Source organism: Mauremys mutica, chromosome 2 (assembly GCF_020497125.1).
Source record: "Mauremys mutica isolate MM-2020 ecotype Southern chromosome 2, ASM2049712v1, whole genome shotgun sequence".
NCBI lineage: Eukaryota > Metazoa > Chordata > Testudines > Geoemydidae > Mauremys > Mauremys mutica.
In genome coordinates, this window is record NC_059073.1 from 144471572 (window position 1) to 144488406 (window position 16835).

General features: G+C 45.4%; 1 protein-coding gene across 1 annotated transcript in view; it reads left to right on the plus strand.

Annotated features, from left to right (window-relative positions):
* SLC4A5 (solute carrier family 4 member 5) overlaps positions 1–16835 on the plus strand; it is a 167418-nt gene that overhangs the window by 130208 nt on the left and 20375 nt on the right. Inside the window, exons 17-24 of the mRNA XM_045003457.1 lie at positions 5134–5195; positions 6669–6869; positions 8589–8702; positions 9446–9559; positions 10722–10883; positions 12069–12247; positions 14085–14157; positions 16765–16833. Of these exons, the coding sequence (XP_044859392.1) occupies positions 5134–5195; positions 6669–6869; positions 8589–8702; positions 9446–9559; positions 10722–10883; positions 12069–12247; positions 14085–14157; positions 16765–16833 (974 nt within the window). The remainder of the gene's footprint in view (positions 1–5133; positions 5196–6668; positions 6870–8588; positions 8703–9445; positions 9560–10721; positions 10884–12068; positions 12248–14084; positions 14158–16764; positions 16834–16835) is intronic.

The following is a 16835-nucleotide window of genomic DNA, read 5'->3' on the forward strand; positions in this document are numbered from 1 at the left end:
ATTCATGAATAATGAAAAGTAAATGCATGTTTATATTCCAGTTTTAATCAGAAGAGATTTTTTTTAAATATATTAATTTAATCTTGAAAGTGCCTCTTAAATTTAGGTCTGCATAAATGGTTAGATTATTTAGCCTTTTTTTGCAGTGAAAATTGAGTTTTTCCTGAGATTGAAAAATAGGCTGTCTTCGCAAAAATGTAGCCTATTTGTTTGGCAGGAAAATCAAGCCTCTTAAACTGGCTTAGAAATTCTAACTTTTTCTTTTCCAGGTCTATCTTTAATCACTTTTCTTAAATCTTCCCACGTTTTAAAACTCTTGACTAGAAAGGCTGCAATTTCTTGCCACCAGGGGATCAAATTCTGTTCTTGGTGAAGTCACTGCATATCTAGAGTCACTCCACAGACTTCAGTGGAATGATTCTCATGTAAACTGGTGTAAGGACCTGATGCTGTAGAAGCCAGCGGTGGTGCTGGATCAGGCCCTCCCTGAGAGTAGGATTTGACCCTTTGAGTCTTCTTTTCTGAAACAGCACTTCCCACTCAGTGGCCACAGGTCTGCTAGTGATAGTAGGGTCTGAAAAAGTGCTTCCCCTGCCTGGGCACAGTCTGGGTGACCTTGTGAAGCATTAAATATAAAAAAGGGAAATCTGAAGAGAGGGCCCTATCTCTGTCTGGTGCAATGCTCAGGGAGAAAAGGACTGTTTTAAAAAAGAAATGGACTATCGTAAGTGCAAAGTTACCCCAAAAATATTCTGCAAACGATGGTGAACTTTTCCAATTTGATTAAATGTTGCACATACACACACCTTTCTGCAGAAATTTGCTAACACTTCCTTTTTCATACATTGCTGAGCAATACCCAAATGGAAGGCATCAGTAGACAGAGGCAACAGCCGTGGAAGCTGAAATCCACTAGTCATCCAAAGGACGGGTGTGGCACTCAGGGGCGGCTCTAGGAATCCCGCTGCCCCAAGCAGGGCGGCGCACCGCGGGGCGCGCTCTGGCGGTCACCGGTCCCGCGGCTCCGGGGGACCTCTTGCAGACGTGGCTGCGGAGGTTCCGCTGGTCCTGCAGCTCCGGTGGAGCATCCGCTGGCACGCCTGCAGGAGGTCCACCCGAGCCGCGGTACCAGTGGACCCTCCGCAGTCATGCCTGCGGGAGGTCCACTGGTCCCGCGGCTCCGGTGGACCTCCCGCAGGCATGACTGCGGAAGGTCCGCCGGAGCCGCCTGCCGCCCTGCCGGCAAAATGCCGCCCCAAGCGCGCGTTTGGCGTGCTGGGGTCTGGAGCCGGCCCTGGTGGCACTGCAGGCTTCCCCCATGCAACCCTGGAGACATCACTCAGTTCTGACTGGGAAAAACTCCAAGCATGGAGTTACATTGGTTTAAAATCAGTGTGAGAACAGAATCAGGTCCTTCATCTCTAGGGATGATTTGCTAGCATAGTCTCCACGGCTCATTTGACCTCTCTAAGACCGCCCATCTATTACAACCAGTTGTAATCAGGGGTGCCGGGGGGGGGGAAGTGGGGTAATTTGCCCCAGGCCCCCAGCCCCGGAGGGGCCCCCACGAGACTATAGTATTCTATAGTACTGCAAGTTTTTTTTATGGAAGGGGCCCCCAAAATTGCTTTGCCCCAGGCCCCCTGAATCCTCTGGGCAGCCCTGGTTGTAATGGCGGGTTAGTGGGTTCCCGCAAACTGCTGTGAGACCCACCCATGCATTTCACGTGTCTCCTGTGAACACCATCTGGGATCCAGGTTTGAACTAGAGGGAACTAAATCAACTGTCTGATTTCTGAGGACATTAGCACAAAAGAATGGTATTTTTTGCGTCATCATAATATTCTTTTTAGCAGGATGGCCTCCTGTAGTAATAGCTTCCTTTGAACTCAAACCCATATAGGGGTGTAGTGACAGGTGAACTATACAGAAACACGTGGGAGTCACAGGGCACTTTCTGCCTTTGGACTGTGTCTAAACAACATGATCTAGTCCACAGAGACTGGATTACCCTCACTCCTAGCAGCAGTCCCTTCAGGCATGTTGGCGGAGTCTGTGTGGACAACTAGCCTTCTTTTCATCTATGCAGAATCTGTTCTTTGGACAGACAAAGGATTTCAGTCTCCAGAGCTGTCAAGCTGGCATCTTTTACCGTCATTGAGTTAATTTAATAATAAAATATATTTTAAGTGACTTAAAACAGCTGAGCAAACCAAAACCACACATATCTCCTTTGTTATACGCAAACCCCAAAGTCCACATGGAAATTCCATTCTTCTCTAGAAGTTTTTCTACGCTGTAAACCCTCAGTCTCCTTCCAACAGCAGCCACACTGAAACTTGTTCTTTCACCCGTGTTGCTCTGAGCATCTAATAAAGTGGTCTCAGATTTGGACATTTCACTCTTCCAGATATTGAGAGTGTGTGTTAATCTCCTTTTGGTCCTTTTATTTATTTTTGTTAGTTCTGATTTTTGACTATTGTAACTGATTTGTATCATATTTGTCTCTGCTGCACACATCTATTTGGCTGCTTTCAATCTCAAGTGAGTATCACTTTATAAATATTAAAAAATTTTAATATTTGATACTCTTACCCTTTTGTTTTATTTTTATTTTTTTAATGTCTCCTACTTTTATCTCGAGTCCAATATATCCATTTGTGTAAAGCACTTTTATGGGCCTTCTCATAAAAATACAGCCAATGCTACAGTGTTCTTTAAGATGGGCAATGAACAATTTAAAGCAGTAGAAATCACAAATATGTCTGGTTCTGGAAAAGCTAAAGGTTATCGAAAGAAACCTTTAACATTGTAAAATCTGGAGTTAATCAAACCAAAAGTCACATTAGTTCAGTTTTCCCTTCCTTTTCTCTGGTGGTGAAGTATTGTTTTGGTAGCATCAAGGGCTCTGATTCTAATCCAGCAATCACTTCTCCTTCATTAATTATCTTGTGTAGTTCATTGGGGAAAGGAATGACAGCATCTTGAGGCAGGCCATTAGATGTTATGTGTTTGCCACCTTCAGAATTATAGAAATATTGGGCTGGAAGGGACCTCAGGAGGTCATCTGGTCCAGTCCCTTGAGCTGAGGCAGGACTAAGTCAACTTCAAACCATCTCTGACAGGTGTTTGTCTAACCTGTTCTTAAAGACCTCCACTGATGGGGGTTCCACGACCTCCCTTGGAAGCCTATTCCAGTGCTGAATTCTCCTTATAGTTAAACAGTATTTTCTAATCTCTAATCTAAATCTCCTTTGCTGCAGATTAAGCCCATTTACTCTTGGTTCTGCCTGCAGTGGTCATGGAGAACAATTGATCGCTGCCTCTTTATAACAACCTTTAACATATGTGAAGAATTGTTAACTGGATGGGTGGCCCATGGAAACTACAGCTCCCATGATGAATCCATGCCTGCCAAAAGAAACCTCGTGACTTTAACAAGTTCATCGGCAGCAGTGAGACAATTAGGTTCAAAACTCATGTAAATATGCATAGGGTGTTTTTCAGTAAGTTCATCCTACTGCAGGGTATTCTTTAAGCAGGCAGTGGGTGTTGCTTACAACAGAAATTCACAGCTCATGTTCAGTTCCTACTTCTGAGTCATTCTGCCTCCTTAGGAAAGTCACTTAACCTCTCTGTCCTTCAGTTTCCATCTATACAATGGATGGAATAATACCGACATACCAAGGGTGTTGCCGCTTAGTTAAGCACTTTAAAATCCTCCACCAGAAGGTGCCAGAGAAGTGCTCTAAGTACCATCCTTAGTGCTGCAGTTTTGTTTTTCTCCGTTCGGGTTTCCAAGTGCGAGAGGTCCAAGTCTCTCCATCCATTTTCTCCTTGAAAAGGGCTGGGTGGGGTTAGAGAGGGAAGCCCCCTTCTTGCAGAGAGAATCCAGGATGGCAACAGAAGAGATTCACCCCAGATGAGAGGTGACTTGTTGAGCCAATGCAGCTTCTGGAGAGAGAAGGTTTTCTTTTTTCACAGCTTGTTTCTGAAAAGGTGGGCCCCAGTGGATCTCTCCAAAAGCCACAAAGTTCTTGCAGAAGGAGTGACCCTCTAAGAATGAGGGTAAGCCCCCCTCCAGGAGAAAGAGACATTAGGTTTCTCTCCAGCGCCCTCTCCCCCAAGAATGGCAATTCTTTCTGATGGACATCTTAACTTTCAAACTATGATCCCCTCTCCCATATCACATCCAGAAAAGTGAAGGCTTTGAAGAAGGGACCCCATCTGCATCATGCGTTCTCTGAATTGGTGGTAAGCACAACTGTATGTTATAATGGCAAAGAACACAATGAACAACTGAGGGGGCATTCAGGATGCTGGGAGAGGTCTCCTAATGGATGGTGGAGGGGCTTCCATTGGTATATCTCCCTGGGAGCTACCCAGTAAACCAAAACGGGTTCTTTTATATGACCACTCTTTTTTTTAGGCTGAGAGGCAACACTTCCGACAGTGGCTTAGGTTGCAGCCAAATGTGGTCCATGGACCAAATGTGGTCATTTAAAGTGGAGGGGAAGCCCACTGACACCACAAATCCCAAGATGCATGGGAACTGAGTCTGAGGTCACGTGACCTAAGATGAAGTATTGCACCATGGGACCTGTAGTCTCCATGGGCCGCCCATCCTCAGATAATGAAGGAAGATGCAATCTGTTCCATTTTCTTACAATGAAGTGCATCTCTGGGGCTTCTGGCAATGAGGGGTCATTTTCTGGTCTAAATGGAAGGCCACGCACCATATTAATCAGGGAGAAGTCGCTGCTGGAGTTAGAACCAGGGTTTACATTCTAGCTCCCAAAATCTGTGTTCTGCCCTTCGTGCTGGGTTTCACCCTGGGTCCCGTTCCCCTCCCTTTCCAACAGGTCTGTAATAATGTGCTTATCCTAGACTTCATTACATTCTTTCCCTTCCATGTAGACAGAGCTGTCTAAATGACCCACAGCTGTGTGTGACACTAGGTAACCCTTGTTGGGAATGGAACACAGAGTTTTTTGCTCTCTCCTGGGAATGAAAGGGCAGTTACTGGTTCAAGCCAGCAGGGTCCTCTAGGCTTAAACAGGATTTCCATGCTGGATTGAATTTGACTATTTGTTTTATATATATAAAACCTTAATAACAAACTCCTTTTCTGCAGTGAATACAACATTGTTCAATGCTTCAGCTCCGCTGGCACCAAACAACACTAACATTTCTGTGGTAAGTACTTTTGTTTTATGTATATTCAAGTAGGGAGTAGCTGAGCCCTCTGGATCCTTTCTTAGCCCAGAAAGAAAGTAAGTGGGACAACTGGAGATCCGCCAGCTAAATCAGTCACTCAGTCTTCTTCCAGGGATGCTATCAAAGCCTACAGCGATCTCTTTAGAAATCAACTTCTTAGTTATATGACTTGCCAACCGAATGAATTAAATCACGGCATGGAATTAACGTTCAGCTTTGGGGAAGGAGCGGAATGGGAACTGTGTCTCTCTTCATTCCAGTTGCAATGGCCTTCACATGCCCAACCAGGATATTATAAACCACCAAAGAACAGACTGAGCCAAAGAATCCACGGCAGTGCATGCTGGGCTAGTTAATCTCCGCCGTGTGGCTGTGTATGCAGTGCATACACAATCAGTCAAGCACTTCTAAAGCATGTACCTCACCATTGAATGTGGGCCGCCTCTCTATGCACAAACTTGCACTGGCTTATTTAAACCAGAGCAAACCTCTGCATGGACACGCTTATTTCCATTTATGAGCAGGTTATTTCAGTTGAATTTAAAGCTGTTCATAGCTGACTTACTTGAAATTGAAACGAGCCTGGTTTAAACTGAAAAAAGACCCTCCACAGTGTTTTAACTCAATTTAAAATCACATTTTAAGTTCAACCAGTGAAACTCTTTGTGCTGTGGCTTAAGGAGCTCCCAGCCACCTGGGACATGCAGCAGAGCAAGGGTTTGTCTACACACAGTTATTCAGGAGTAGCTAGTAGACTTTAAATCCACACCCTACTTTAGTCCAAGGTAACTTTCAAGGGTAGACAAGCCCTTAGAAAAGTTGCACCAATTTATAAACCAGTTTAGGGCTTGTCTACACTCACAAGTTAGAATAAGTAGAGAATCCAAGACCATGGGACAGATTGTTACTGTTATATTGGTGTGTATTTGACACTAGCCAAGATACAAACAATGACCAAGACTTTCAGAAGTTGTGAGTGATTCTGGGTGCCCCAGCTTGCGGGATCCAAAAATCACTAGGCACTTTTTGAAAAATCTTTTCATACCTGGGCACCAGACAAGCTCTGGATGCCTCATTATTAAGAGACATGGTTCTTATCTGGTTTAGTGCCGCTGACGTTTAATGTCACGACAGTGGTCACCCTTAACAACTTGCCAATTTTGCTGTTGGATGAAGGGATATCGTTACTTGTATTTACTGTTATCCTTATACTCACTGTAGGAAATACGTTGAATACTACAAATTCTGAAATAAAGTTGATTCTGAGCCAAGTTCTTACGGGTGATGGTGATGTGTTGCACAGTATATTTGATGGAGCACTTTAACTTTCCCCAGAATTATAGTGGTGCTCCTAAGCAGGGCCAGATGACTAATTGTATTTGCATGCACACTAGAATTGCTCAATGTATTAATAATATTTTGGTTTATTCTCTTCAACACTTCGATTCCAAGTACAATGCTATTAATGTAACAGCTCTGGACTGGACCCAGCTGAGTAAGAAGGAATGTCTAAAGTATGGCGGAAGCCTAGTAGGGAAATCCTGTAAATTTGTTCCTGACTTAGCCCTCATGTCCTTCATCCTCTTCTTTGGGACCTATTCCATGACTGTAACACTGAAGAAATTCAAGTTCAGTCGCTACTTTCCTACAAAGGTAAGAAAAAATACAAAGACCATGAAACCCATCTATATTTCAGTTTCCACCATAAGTTGTAAGCTGGTCCCTTTCAGAGAGACACTGGGAACTTGAAATACAGATTGTGCCCTCCAATCCTGCATTTGGATCTGCATGGACAGACTCTCTTATGCCTGTGTGTTGTCCCATCAAAGTCAGAGGGCTTCTCTACAGGCACAAAGGTCGATTTGGGTAGATCTAATTGCAGGATCAGGGTCTTATTGAACAAATGTGCAGGTCAGAGTGGGGATGTGGGGAGAATATGAAAAAGAAGAAATAGAAGCATGCCAGATTTCTAGTTTGGGTGTTTGGGGTTTTTATTATTATGAACATCTCTTTAGCTCGCCCCATGATTTGTAATTAGACACCTGTTCAAAGGAAATGTGCAATAGAGTACAGAAGATTAATTTTATTTTATAGAAATCCATGCAAACATTTTCATATTAGCTTTTATCTTTCCCTTCCACACACTTTATTTTACAGCAACAGAATTCTGAGCTTAACCTATCTAGCAGGTGTCCTTTAAATTATTTCATCATCAGGGGGGAGGGATAGCTCAGTGGTTTGAGCATTGGTCTGCTAAACCCAGGGTTGCGAGTTCAATCCTTGAGGGGGGCCACTTAGGGATCTGGGGCAAAAATCAGTACTTGGTCCTGCTAGTGAAGGCAGGGGGCTGGACTTGATGACCTTTCAAGGTCCCTTCCAGTTCTAGGAGATTGGTAGATCTCCTATTAGTAGTTTAGTATTAAACATGAAAGAATTTTAAATATCCCGTATGCTGCTTGCTATGGATGTTCTCTGTTGATTTTTTTTGCATTTCACCTACTTTGGACAATGAAAATCTATGAAGCCAGTTTTGCTTTTATTTATGGCCCATTTCACTTACAGATGTAGCAATGTTTGGGCTGCAAACACTGCATACTGCTTTCATTGGGAGGCCTTTTTTGAGTTGTTCTTTTATTGGTCTTAGCTTTTATAATAGCAAGTTTTTAACTTGCTATTTTCCCATTTCTGTGAAGTCTGCATCTCTCTAAAAGATTCTTGAACTTTTTCTATGCATACAATTCATTTAAAAATAGCAGAATCCGAGCCACTGCTGGCTGATATTTCTGCCAATTATGAGGAGTAGAGGCTGATTCACGTTTCTGGGTTTATTTTTTCTATATCGGATAAATGAACTTTCTTCAAACTTTGCATTAACTTGCTAAAAATCTACAAGCTGATGCCATTTAAAAACCCTCTTCCAGATCTCAGTTGAGGATTTGATGTTTTAATAAAGCAATATGCCAATATTGCCAACCTGAAATCATAAGCTTTTTTTTTTAACTGTTTTTTTTTAATTTGCCTTCTGATTTGTGAGCTTTTAAGCTGCACTTGGGTTACATTTCCAAGCTTTCTCCACAACCAGAAGGACTAGGAACATTTAAATGAATGCTGAGAGTCTCACATATTCACATGAATCCAGGAGCTTGGGATTTAATAATAAAATCACGAGAACTGGTAATGCTGACGTGGATGCTCCGACTTACACCAGTGCAAATCAAAAGTAACTCCTTTGACGTCAACAGAGTTATACCTGTATGAGAAGGAGATCAGGCCTGTGTGTCCCTCAATGTCCCAGTGGTATACTGCATGCTCGGAGATCTGTAAGCCACCCTGTTTAACCAGCCTTTCCCTCCCAACCCCATCTGCCTCCAGGTCAGGGCCTTCATTGCTGATTTTTCCATTGTCTTCTCCATCCTGCTGTTCTGTGGAATAGATGCCTGGTTTGGCCTGGACACTCCAAAGCTGCATGTTCCCAGTATAATTAAGGTTTGAATGTTGCGGTTTTGAGGTTCTTTCCTCTCCTGATTTCTGTCCCTTCCAATTCCTTTCCAGCTAACCCTTGAGACTGTCCTTCCAACAGCCACATTAGGAATGGGATGAAAGGGATTCAGTTTCCAAGACACTTTATTGGCTGATCTGATTTTTCAATGGTGAAATTATTGGCAAAACCATTTCTTGAGCACCCCATCTCCCCCAGCCATCAAATGTATGGTTATTGAACATCCAGCCTCAGTGATACATATGCAAACATCACATAGAAAGACGTTTATCCCTGGCACACAATATACATTGATTAGAGTAGGGGATGGGAAGGTTGGGTAAGTGGTTAGGGAGCCAGGATGGGACTAGACCTGTGGTCAATTCCCTTCTCTGCCACAGACTTCTTATGTGACCTTGGGCAAGTCACTTAGCCTCTCTGTGCCTCAGTTTCCCCTCTGTAATATGGGGATAATAGCATCCCCATTAAAGAATGAGAGGTGCTCAGAAGGTAACAGAGTCCATATGAGTACCTTAGGTAGATAGTCATGATTCATTAGGGAATGACTCCGACTCCTGCTGAGGCAAGATGATATTGATATCAGTAAATATCCATTCCATTTCTCTGTTGAAATGAATTAGCTAACACTGCATCTCACATGAATTATTTTCATTCTCTGATTAATGCTCAAACTTCGCCACTTTTCTGCCTTTTCTTTGTGTTGATTTGTGTTCTCTCCCTCTCTCTGTAGCTACGTAAACTTATTAGTGACTTCTCTATCTTCATGTCCATACTAATGTTTGTTGGTCTCGATGTATTGTTTGGACTGAATACTCCTAAACTGCAAGTGCCTACTGATTTTAAGGTAAAAGAACTAGCGTCCCTTTCGAAGTATTCAGCGCTCTCTGACAATATGTGTATTGCTACAAATCTGTGGCTGTGTTAGAATGTCAGTTATTTATTGTTACTGTTAATTATTTCATGATAATAGGGCCTGGAGGGGTGGTGGTGGAAGGAACCCCTGATGGACGTAGCTATGTTGACCTCACTCCTAAGTGTAGACCAAGCCTACACATCAAGCTATGTCTATGCTGCATGGGTGTGAAGAGGTGTGATCCCTGACCGACAGAGTAGTGCTGGCAAAAGCCTCTAGTGTAGACACAGCTAAGCTGCGTTTTTACCAGTCTAGCTTGTTTCCCTCGTGTGGGATGGTTTAACAATGCCAGTCCAGAGCGCAGCTTTGCTGACATAAGCAGTGTCCATGCCAGGAGCGCTTTGCCCATATAGCATACCAGTACTCTTATACCAGGAAAGTGCTCCTAGTGTAGACGTGGTCTGTGACTCAAGGCATGTCTACACTACACAGGCTAGAGTCCCCTTGTGGAGATGCAGTGTATACCAGCAAAAGGACTCTTGCTGTTATAAGCTATAACTACACGTTTTGTCAGCATAGCGGTGTCTGTTAGAGGTGTGTTTTTTCACACCCCTAACCAACATAGATCGGGCCATACAGTAAATAGATAGGGGGAGCATGAGATGCAATGGGACGATGTTTATCACTGTGCTCTGTGCTAGGGTCGTTCAGAAAACCATGCTGGAAGGGAGACAGAACGCCCGCAGCACTTCCGGCTGCCAAAGCCCAGGCCCCTAGCACTTGAGCTCAAGGAGGATCCCTTGAATGTTAGTGGCACAGTGCCTGTGGCTATGACCCACATTTGAACAATTCTAATTCCATCCGGTAGGGGGAGGTGATGTGTGTGCCTGCTAGCCAGTTCCCCACAGTGTGATTGTGGGTTGGAATGGTTATCCAGTGGCTCAAGAGGGTGGTGGTCAGTTCCCAATGTGAATTAGGTACCGATTGTCCTGGAACAAGATTACATCACACTCCCAACAGACTCAGGTTATCGTACTCTTCCAAGATTTCATACAAATTTGCCCAAATGCAATGGCATTTTCCTGAAATTTAATTTTTATGACCCGGAGTCAAAAAGTAGCATGCAATAACCCTTGCCTTGCTCTGTTTTCAGCCCACTCGCTTAGATCGAGGATGGTTTGTGTTCCCGTTCGGTAAGAATCCATGGTGGATCTACTTGGCCAGCGCCCTTCCAGCTCTGCTGGTTACCATCTTGATCTTCATGGACCAGCAAATCACAGCTGTCATAGTCAATAGGAAGGAGCACAAACTGAGGGTATGGCTTTTAACAGTATCCGGAACTGGTGTAAACCTATTCAACGAACCATAGAGCAGACCAGAAACTGGGCCATCTTCTACCCTTGATTACACATGTGCTTCAACAGAAGTAACATGGCACGTGTAAGGGTAGAATTTGGTGCTCTATGGATTGGAATCAGTACTTACCTATCCGTTTGTTCGTTTGGGGTGAGCTTCTCCCCTGGACAGAAGGCCAGAACTACGCTACTCAAAACTAGGGTCTAGGTGGGATTCAAGAGGTTCATGAATCCTGGGCTGCTCCTTTTATTCAACAAAGGCAGAGTAACTGTAATTATTTAAGTGTGGTGTGTCCTGGTGCATTTTAAAGTGTGTTCTCTGAAGAAATGAATCTTAAATCTTGGAGCAATGTGGAGAGGCGATTGAGATTTTGGATGTGAGCTCTGCATTGTGCAGATTATCAAAGGGTGAATTAGCAAGGTCCTACTACAACAGAATTCCAGCGTGTCACCCCCCCATATGGCCACTAAAACTATGGCTGTTTTGTTAACCTTTTGGATCTTAATACCAGGGATGAGCTGCAAAAACTGAGCTCTTTAATTATCAAGATAATAAGGTATGGGAGGGATATAAGCCAAACTCTAACAGGAGGTCAGGGACGCAACTGCAAATGATTCGATAATTGTCCACGGGGAGGGGGATATCTTACACCTTCCTCTGCAGCAGCGGATACTGCCCACTGTCAGAGATAGGATGCTGGGCAATGTGGAACACTGGTCTGATCCAGTCTGGCAGTTAGAGAATCAGCTCTTTGGGGCAGGAACTGTCTTATTGTTCTGCACAGCAGGGTCCATGACTGGGGTTCCTAGGAGCTGCGGGAATACAAATAAATAATAATCCCTATGTTCTCCTCAAACTGGTTCTGTTTTCAGGTGCAAAACCCTTACATTTCATTGGGGTTTTCTGGTGAAATTAGAGCACTTCTGAAATTCAAGGGAGTAGTTCTTTAGACTGGGATGTTCAAAGGCACTGAAGGGAGTTTGGCCTCCCACTTCCACTGAAACTCAAGGGGAGCTGGGTGCCGAGCTCCCTTGCTCTCCTCTTGAAAATCCCCACTGGGAGCAGTTTTAAACATTTCACACTCTGGAGCAGAGAGGATGGGGCCAGCCCCCCATTGCCTAACCAAAAACCTGCTCTGTTGCAGAAAGCGGCAGGCTATCACCTGGACTTGTTCTGGGTGGGGGTCCTGATGGCCGTGTGCTCATTCATGGGGCTGCCTTGGTACGTAGCTGCCACGGTCATTTCCATAGCCCACATCGACAGCTTAAAGATGGAGACGGAGACCAGCGCGCCAGGGGAGCAGCCACAGTTCCTGGGAGTGAGGTGAGGACTCTCACAAGGCCATGCCACTATCCGTTCACTTCCAAGTCTAGCGTGCAACTACTTTGATTTGTAGAGCGGAGGCCGAGGGCGCTGCATAGCAGCATGCGGGTTGGGTAGGTTGGAATCCCGGCATGTTTCTAGCTACAGAAATGGGAGCCACATTTCCAGCACCTCCAATAGTTGATACGTGCTATTCCACAGAAGAGCTGTACTTTGCACCATCTCATTGCAGGGCAGTAAATTTTGGGTGCCTGCAAAGCGATTGCATTAAGTGCCTCTGGGTGCAATGGGCAGGGTGCAGCATGCAAACCTTTTTCCTCCCCACCTGCCCCAAACCTCTTTGCAGTAGGGGCAGACCTAAGTAACAGACCAGATTCTCCCCTGCCCTTTGCGTCTTTTGTAGTCACTGACTCCCATGCATAGTGACTGTAAAACCCACCCAGAGCAGAGCTCTCCGCACCGGTGCTAGTGTGTGGCAGAATGTGAAGAATTGGGTCCACTGGCTGGGCTGTGTTGACAGTGTGTGTGGAGGAAGATGATAGGAACTTGTAATGTTCAGCCAAATTAAAATGGAAACCCCCTAATTCCCAAGCTCTCTCAATGCCATCCAGCTCCTGCTCTGGACCACATGGACCATGAGCAGGAAACATCACACTAGCATTTCAGCCTATCCCTGGTGGGGTCCCCAAGCATCTGGTCTCTCCCTGTAGCTTAAGGTGTGGCAGCATTACCCCCAACAGCCCCTGTTTCGCTGGGAGTAGATGTGTGACGATGGAGCACAGCAGAAGGAAAAGCCCAGAATATACTGTGTGCCAGAGTGCACAAGGGTTAAGTTCAGGGTGAGCCAAAGACCCTGCCATAGATGTGGAGCCCTGCAGCTCCAGCAGCAAAATCAGGAGAGGCCCAGGATTGGCTGAATTTTGGCAGATTTACCAAAGGACGCAAGTCCCTTCTTCAAAAGGAGGCTACGTCTCATTGAAAGTCAATGGGACATAAGGGCTTTCCCTTTTTGAGCTAAACTCCTGTCTGGTGATGTGATGACTTTGGGAGTGCCACGAAAGTGCTTTTAAGGCCCTCTAAAATGTTGCAAACTGGGGCGTTTGCAGGGTGGGGTCGAGGCAATCTCTGGATTTGTTTTGTCTAATACTGGATCCTCTCAAACGCTGCGGGTTCGACTCAGACCTCGAAGGTTTCTAGGTTTTATTTCTCAGAAAGAAAAGAATATGCGGGGGGAGAGAGAAAGAAATTCAATAAAGAAACGGGTTGACAAACAGACCAGAGTAGGAGGGAGTTAAGAATCACACCAGGGAGACTGCAACAGGAGCAGAGAGCAGAAGAGAGAAGTGGTGTAATGAAAACCTAACTAGAGGCAGCCTGGCTGGCTATCCCCATATATGTCCATCTGTCTAGATTCCTTTCTGTAGATATCTGGCACTATAATAAGCTCATCTTTAAAGGCCAGTGGGTCTGTGGCCAGCTTCAATTATCAGACCCAGCTGGAAGGGGTCAGGGGTTTTCTATGAAGGGCTGAGAGCTCAGTTGGGAGGAGGGAGCCAGAGGTGGAGGTCAGTGCTTGTGGCAGGCGCTGGAGTTAGGGGGAAGGGTCCTGCAGCCTGCTTGGGTTGTGAGTTTTGTGTTTGAATGAATAAACCATGCCGTGAGACTGGGCATGGTGTTGGTCTTTCCTGGGCTGGGGAGACAGGCCAGCAGCCCCACACACGCCCATTGGTTCTCAATGTCCCAGCCATTCATTTCATCATAGGAACATAAGGCAAACACGAGAAATTGTCCCGCTCCAATGCTGCATTTCACTCTGCCTGTCTTTGTTCTTTGCCAGGGAGCAGAGAGTCACCGGAATCATTGTCTTTGTCCTGACTGGGATATCTGTCTTCCTGGCTCCAATTCTGAAGGTAAAATTTCCTCTTTCTACTTCACACAACATTCTTCACTACACAGTTTACTGATGAAGGCCCAGGGGCCCAGCCAGCGTTCAGATCCCTATAAGACACCAAGCAGAATACAGGTTGTGCTGAAATAATGGCCCAGTGAGGTATTGTGGGGATACAGTGGAAAGCTCTTCTTATTTTGTCTTCTGGATAACTGTGCCAGAGAAGGGTCTCGGAATCCCACAGCATATTATCCCATGCACTGGATCGCAGCCTGGCTCCCATTCCATTTTGGCTCGCTGTGCTATGTGCCATGGTCACTCAGAACTTCATGTGGAGAGAACGCAGATCCTTCCTCTCCACGCCACTTGAGCTAAAGAAGAATCTTCTTAGTGATATAGGGCCTATGATACACAGTTGTGCAGTTCTTCCTGTCTCGTAGAAGGAACACTAACCAGTTGACCATAATAGTAGTAATCTCTTCTTGATATGAGTACCAAATAAATTCACGATGGCTTGGACTATTACAGGGTTTACAAATAAGTGTTAGCCATTATTTTGAAACTGTTACCATCAGATTTCCTAGGTCCTGTACAAACAGCAAATAGTGATCCTAAATGTAGTAAAACATTGTGGCCCTTGGTGGTTCACTAATGCAATGGCGGATTAGCCACTGGGCCAACGAGGCCCATGCCCAGGGGCCCCGGGCCAATTGGTGGGCCCCGGAAAAATAGGCGCCCCCATACCCCAACCTCCTCCCCAGCAGGAGCGCAGGGGGAGGGACGACTGCAGGCAGAAGAGGTGGGGAGGAGCTCTATCCCAGGGCCCCACAAAATGGTAATCTGCCTCTGCACTAATGTGTCAGCATCTCTTGTCAGGCCTGACTCACTCACTCCACCTAACGCACTGTTTTCATGATATTTACCCAAAAGGTGGCAGGTAATATATCCTTGGACAACTAATAACTCACTGATCATTAACATTATTGCATGATGTGTGTATGGTAAATCCACAAAGGACTTTATAAATATATGGCGAAAATATGTGACTAAAATGTGTTTAAACCAGGCACCTCGAGGGGGAGTTGATAAACAGGTTTTCTTCAGGCAAAGGAAAGAGGCCAACACCTCGACCCAAATGTGGCCAAATTCAGTGGACTATTCATTTGTATCAAAGGTGTGGGAAGAGAATATTTGCATTGTAAAGCTCACCCGCAGGGAGGAAGACAGCATGGAGGCTACACCAGTCAGCACAGAAAGGAAGCTTTGTCTAGGCTTGCTTGTCAAAGAATACTTCTCCAAGGTTTACTGGCCTGTGAAAAGAAAGGGGAGAGAACCCCATAATTATTCCTTACTGGGCAGATAAGAGGCCAGGGCTCTTGTTCATCTGAGAAAAGTGGATCCTTCAACCAAGGGGATTGAAGTCTCTGGAAACTGAATATAGATGAGAAACCTGCTTAGACAAAGACTGGAACTGGCTGAAATTAAATTCTCATCTTAGAAGTGTATGTTTACCATTGTTTGCTGGCACTCCTTTCTATCTTTATTCTTGGTATCCCTTAATCCTACGTCCTCTTGTTAAACATATTTGTTTCACATTTACTATAAACCAATTCAGTGCTGTGACTGAAATTAAGTCCTGTTCAATTAGGAAGCTGCTGTTCGTGTTTCTTTAAAGGAGCAGCGAACTTAATAACTTCCATGAGTGACCCAGGAGGAGGCTGGACACTGCAGGGACGTGTCTCTGGGGATCTTGAGACTTGGGGGTCACTGTTTATTACCTGAAGGCAAGGTTTGGCCAGGCAGAGTACTGAAGAGTTTGCTGGCAAGGCAGACGAGCTGGTGTGTCAGGGATGTTCCCAGAGCCCAGAGTCCAGCCTGAACCCGAACGTCTGCATTGCAATTTTATAGCCCCTTTTAAAGCCCCATAGCCCAAGCTCCGCTGATCTGGGCCAGCCCCAGCTGTGCCATGGGTCTTCTATCACAGTGTAGATGTACCCAGTAACTCTCAGTTCTGGGAACCTCAGCAGAGCATCACGCTGGCAGATGGTTTGGGGGGAATTCAGGACTGGGAGGGTGTTGGGGTCACGCTGCAAAAAGGAACTGGGCGGGGGAAGCCAGGGGGTAACCTGCATGCTTGTCTGCTGGCTCTCTGTGTCAGGGCTGTGAGCCATACCAGCATAGCATTTCACGGCACCCAGAGTAACCGGGCAGGTGGTGACATGGCTCCTTACAGGTCTGGCTTGACCTCCGCAAAACATCAGAGCTGGATCCTGTGTGCTCGGCTCAGATGTGGGCCACTTCAAGTCAAGCGCGGTAGAAAACTTTGAACATTTTTACAAAAGGGAAAAAAGCTCCAAATGTAGGGCTCAATTGAGACTTTAGTAAGGGACAGCGTGTGGCAGCATCTCCCCAGAAGCAACCCCGGGCATTCGTTGTACCTCTTCTCTATATGGTATCTGTAGTACCCTGTCACTATAGCATCTATCTGCTTGATTATGGACCAGGGTTGTTTTTCAGCCAGGATTTCCCCAGGATGTCATTCTGGACAAACACTGCTAGAAATGTCCTTTCTGCTGTAGTTCACAGGAGACATCTAAGCACCGCGTGCTTGTTTTTCCTCTGCCCGCAGTATATTCCGATGCCGGTGCTGTATGGTGTCTTTCTCTACATGGGAGTTGCCTCTCTGAATGGCATTCAGGT